This window comes from Daktulosphaira vitifoliae, unplaced genomic scaffold (genome assembly GCF_025091365.1).
Source record: "Daktulosphaira vitifoliae isolate Bord-2020 unplaced genomic scaffold, ASM2509136v1 Scaffold_3, whole genome shotgun sequence".
Classification (NCBI taxonomy): Eukaryota; Metazoa; Arthropoda; class Insecta; order Hemiptera; family Phylloxeridae; genus Daktulosphaira; species Daktulosphaira vitifoliae.
In genome coordinates, this window is record NW_026099574.1 from 12,056,962 (window position 1) to 12,062,961 (window position 6,000).

General features: G+C 26.8%; 1 protein-coding gene across 1 annotated transcript in view; it reads left to right on the forward strand.

Annotated features, from left to right (window-relative positions):
• Positions 1-374: 374 nt before the first annotated feature.
• LOC126902459 (uncharacterized) overlaps positions 375-6,000 on the forward strand; it is a 12,160-nt gene continuing 6,534 nt past the window's right edge. The window contains exons 1-3 of the mRNA XM_050679757.1: positions 375-845; positions 1,374-1,663; positions 2,794-2,862. Coding sequence (XP_050535714.1) covers positions 404-845; positions 1,374-1,663; positions 2,794-2,862 — 801 coding nt within the window. The 5' untranslated portion in view covers positions 375-403. The remainder of the gene's footprint in view (positions 846-1,373; positions 1,664-2,793; positions 2,863-6,000) is intronic.

Here is a 6,000-nt window from a genome sequence, read left to right on the forward strand (position 1 = left end):
TAAATTATGCATGATATTTTTTACTTATATTGAGGGCGGGCATAATATACATTATACAAATGAATAAATTGATTGTTTTTCTAGTTTCAAACATCCTTTTTTCAAGTATTATTCTGTTTTTTTAGTTTTTAATAACTTTACGACATAAAAAATGTTTAAATAAATCTTGAATTCTTTATATAAAATTTTAAGTATTATGAACTACGTTTCTAATTATATACATTTTATTTGGTGGATTACCGGCCTTCCAATAGTATTTACTGACAATGATAATATTATTAAAAGTAGAACATTCCTTAGATCGACAACTTATACTATGATCGTACATGCGGTTTTCTTCGTGATGTGTATTTTAAGTTTATTAGAATCTATAATTTATAATCTCTCTTCTAGAGGTAATAAAATGTTTGAAGTGAACTTGGTAATGATCGTCATAGTATCAGCTGTAACTATATGGAATAAGGTCGTATATTATAAAGAATTCCAGCAATTGTACTACCAACAAATCGACATCGTCAAAGAATTGACTGGAGAAATTTACCTACGACCGCCTCGAATTGCAAACGTTTTTTGTTGGATAACATATTTTATTGGAGTAGTATTGTGTGTATTCGATATGAGACGATTTTCAACCAACCATATTGCTTGGTATTTGCACGCCATGATAATTTGGGAAAGGTACATAATGGTTACCGCACATTTACAATTCGCAGTCATAGTGGTTAGGTTAACCGAATCCTATCGTATACTAAATAATTGTATGGTAATTTCAAACAACACAATGAGTATTGAATATCCTTTTGACGTTTTAAATGTTAAACCTTTAAATACAGTATTTACAATCAGTAAGTAAAGATTAATTAAATCATAGTGTGTATGTTTAATTTCAGAATAACCCTCTTCTTAATACAATTAAAAATTAAAAAATAAATGTGATGATTATTTTATATGAATCTTTTACGTCTAGATTTTAAAATTTAATTCGTCAAAATATATCAATTATTAGAATTCAGTAAAAGAATTCATTTTTTTTTTTTTGCAGAATCAGATACACCTGTAACTTTGTTATAAATATAATTTTATCCTCCTTCTTTAGCATTAATTAGAACCTTTGGTTTACATGATTAATTTTTTTTTTGAGGAGAGGACTCTATTTGTTTTTTAAAAAGTTACTATTCGATATTTCCCATAACTATTTATAACTGTTATTGATAGTTTTGAAATTAGTTTACAAAAAATACAACTAAGATTGTTTTAATATTAACTACTAAAAATTGAAGTTATTTTTACTATAAACAATTTGCAACGCCGAATTTTTATGAAAAATTAAATTTTTAAGTTTACTATTATTAATTCTATACACAAATTTTTAGTTTTAGATAGAACGCGATTATTGGCTTTAATAAAACATTGGTCAGATATTCATTGGTCGATTACACAAGTAGTGTTTAAAGTAAATGAGCTGTTCAAATTTCAATTGTTTTTATATTTCATTTACAATTTATTCGGATTAATCTTAACACCATACCTATTGTCGTTGACTTTATTAAGTGAAGACCAAGAATCCATAGGATTTCATGTAGCACAGCGAACAGTCGCACTAATTTATTTTTTAGTGAGAATGGTCCTGCTTATAATTCCTTGCTCTTTGATGAAAGACGAAGTATGAGTACAAATAATATATACATATTATATTAATCAGTGGTGTATTTAGGGGTACTAAAAGAGTGAAGCCCATTTCTATTGGTTGTGCTAAACTAAAATTTTAAATATAAAATCGCCTAAAAGGGTACTAAAATTTGTATGGAATTAGCTTCCGACCATTAAAAAATCCTAGGTACGCCATGGATAATAACTATTTTGTTTGAATAAAATCACATGAATATTATTCAGTGGTTAAAGTGAGTGTGGACGGAGGAGGATAAAGTCGCCTTTCTTATTTGAAGTACAATCCAGAGTTCTCTTTAAGTCGAATCCCAAAAAGCCCCTAATTACAATTCAAGCGTCCTCAAAAAGGGAGACATTTTAATTTTGAGCGCTGAAGAGTGGAAAGCGTCAATATAAGAAATTTATTCAAATGGTTAAAATTGTTAAAAAAAATAATAATTGTACACCCAAAGAAAAACCTCAATCAATTTTGATAGGGAAATTTTATCAAGGGTTTATGATAATGTTTTATTAATACGAATAAAATAATTATTCTTATGAATAATTATTGTTCAAGACAAGAAAAAAAATCATCATATTGATAAATATATCATAGATTCAATAGTAATGATATATTTATCAAATTGAACAATGAATTTATTATATAGATCGAGGTTTTTCTCTGGGTGTAGGTAGGTACTAATCTATTCCTTTCTGGAGATAACTTTTTTTACGAAAAATGTATATTTGCTTTTTATGATCAATATTATTTTTAGCCTTCGAGGGAATACAACTTTGTGTGGCTCGGGAATACTCCTCGTATTTTAGGAACTATAGTCCCTCCTCCTAGTTTTTCTCACTTTAACCACTTATATTATTGGTTTAGTATAAGAGATTATTGTTAAACTTTATTAATTGTTATTTTTAATTAACCAGTATTTTTAAACTTTAAAATTAACAATTAACATCTAAATTACATATAAAATTGTTTATTTTTTTAAATTGCTGAAATTATGTAACAGTAAGATCTAGAAAAAATTTCCTAAAAATAATTACCGATATATGTTCTCACTCTAAGCCAAAAATGTAACAAAGGATGTAAACTATTTAAAAATATTATAATTTTCATTTTTGATCAATTTTCAGGTAATTAAGACAAAAATTTTACTTAGTAATTTTCTCAATGTAGAAATGGATATGGCAGAAATTATAAAAGTAAGAACATTTTCTTAATATGATAAATTAAAAAATAAAGTGTCTGTACTTTAAATTTAATTATGATTAATTAACTCATCACTGTTTTTTTAAGTCCAATTTAATATAGTTTGTTATCATTAATTTCCCTCTTATATAGAAGAGAAAAAGATTAGATAAAAATCTTAAGTCTATGTAGGCAAAGCTTTCAAGTTAGGCTTTAATTTTTATCATATGTGTTTAGCAAAAAAATAACTAGGTATAAATAAATAATTTGATGGCATCTGTGTAATAAATCAAAAAATTTAAATAGAAATTACAAACTTAAATTTTTACATTAGTCATAATATACAAATATTATAAAATATACAAACTACATAAAATTTTACAAATACATAATTAAATAACGAGATTTTTTAGACAAAAAAAAATTATTTTTTAAAAAATTTTAGCTTTGGTGCGAGGCTGAGTTAATTTTACCATGATGTGTTTATTTTTATTTTGTGTCTGCCACTACTTATTCTTAGCTCTCACTGAACCGATTTTTCTCAACGATACGTCAAAAGATCACAAATCGTATCTAGTTGAAGATATTACCCTCAAAAATTAAAAAATTGCCCCCATTCACCGTAAATAATGAAAATTCTCCAAAAATTTACAATTTTTAAAATCGATAAACTTCGACATTTTTTAAACTCTTTTTTCCTAAAAATTGCCATAACTTATTGAAAAACGAACGAATCAAAATAATTTTTTTTATATGAAACCATAGATATTTCTCTTTCATATGATACACATTTTTTTGAAAATATTATCATTTATCTGCCAACAGGGGGGGGGGATTTAAAATAGCTACTTTTTTTTATAAAACTCAACTTTTTCAACTTAATTTTTGAAAATGTTCCGGAAATACTATGTTTTTTAAACATGTATCTACGACTTATCTTCTATATTATAACTTTTCGAATAATGTATGTATCAAAACAAATTTTTTTTCCTAAATACATTATATACACCTCTTTTAATCAACATACTTTTTTTTAAATGGACAATTTCCCCTTATACATGGGCGTTCAAAACTTGAAACATACGTATAAAAAGTAGAACTTTGTCAACTTAATTTTTCAAAATGTTTCAAAAATACTGCATCTTTTTAACATTTGTTAAATTAAAGCTTGTACATATATATATATACACATATATACTATATGTTTAAAAAAAGATTATTAGGACGACCTATCTGCTATGTGCAAATGAGTTTCAAAATTGAACAAAAAATGTAATTTTTGTGTAAAAATCAATGTTATTTAGGTACTTGAACATGCCAAAATTTTTTTAAAAATTACTACTGTGCTAGGTTTTTAATTTTCAACNCTATGCAACATCCCCACTATGCCGCGACCCCACTGTGCTGGCTTTTTTACATTTGTTTTTATAAAAGAAGTTAATAATTAGTTAAATTATCTCATCTTTTAAAAGATAAATTTGTTTTTCATTAAATTTCTTCTTTTGGTATATAGGAAGAAATATATTTTATGAAGTATTACCACTTTTAAAATAATATTTTAAAACTAAGCATTTTTAAAATTAAACTTTACAGAAAGCAAAAAGATTATTGTGTATAAACAGGGGCGTATTCACATATTTTCAACTTATAGGCTGTTAAAAATTTGCCGCCCTTCATTACGTTATGGCGGAGGGGAATTATTTTTATATATTTTTGCCATAACGCTACTGTTTCTCCTTCAAAAAAAAAAAAAGATTTAAAAATATTTTTCAAGAAAATCTATATTTATTAATAAATCATAAAGTAAATTGCTTGAGACGAGAAAAGGAGTCCCGAAATGGTACATTAATATAATAGAAGATATGTAACAGGGTAAAAAGCGTAGGAGAAGTAACAGAAGGTTTTCGGGTAAAAATTGGAGTGCACCAAGGTTCTGCTCTTACTTATTTTCTATAGTGATAGATGAAATTACTAGAGAAATACAAGGAGAGGTGCCGTGGTGCATGTTGTTTGCTGACGATATAGTGTTAATAGGATAAAATAGGAAGGCTGAAAGGTAAATTCTACAAGACTGTAGTGAAGCCAGCCATGATGTATGGTTCAGAGTGTTGGACGGTTGATAAGAAAGTAAAGCAGAGAATGTAGTAGAGATGAGAATGCTTAGATGGTGAGTAGAGTGACTAGAGAAGATAGGATAAGGAACGAACATATTAGAGGTAGTATAGGTATACCGTCAATCGTAGATATGATGAGAGAAAATAAACTTAAATGGTTTGGTTATGTTATGAAGAGAGATGAATAGGCAGCTGTAAGAAATGAGTGTTGAAGGAAGAAGAGATAGAACTTCTTTTTGGAAGACCAAGAAAAAAATGGAGGGAAATTATTGAATGCCTTATGAGGACAGCTGATGTGGGAGATCGTGTCACGTGGAAGTTTAGGATAAGTGTGGTCGACCCCAAGTAGTTGGAATTAAAGCGAGGAAGAAGAAGAAGAAGAAAAAGTAAATTACTTGTAACAATTAATATCATAAATACACAATAAATGAAAACGATTATAATAATTATTAAGAAGTTAATATGTCATAACAACAATAAAAAAAATAATTCGCTTTTTATGAATTTGTTGGCCTTCAATATTTGGCGCCCCTTAAAACATGCAGCTGTAGGCAGTTGCCAATATGGCCGGTATATAATAATGATGCTGTGCATCACGGTCGGCTATAGCGTTTGACCGTCACGGACAGATTCTATTATTTTATTAGGAATTCAGTCAAAATTCTTTTGTTCTGCGAACGTAAACATTTGTTAGACGGATTTTATTATTCAATTAGGTATACAGTTAAAATGTTATTATTCGATGAACTTATAAGTTCAATACATGTATATTTGATAAACATGTGTACTTGATAAACGTTTACGTTCCACGATTGTTTTGAATTTATAATAATATAAATAAATATTTTGAATTTTAAATTCATAATACTACATTTTTAATGTTAAGATATTTTTTATATTAATATATCATTTTTTAATATCAATAATTTATTATTAATACATATAAATTTATAATTTTAGCTTCGATGCGAAGCTGAGAAGGTATTAATTTTACCATGATGTGTTTATTATTTTTTTTATTTTTTATTTTTTTTTTTT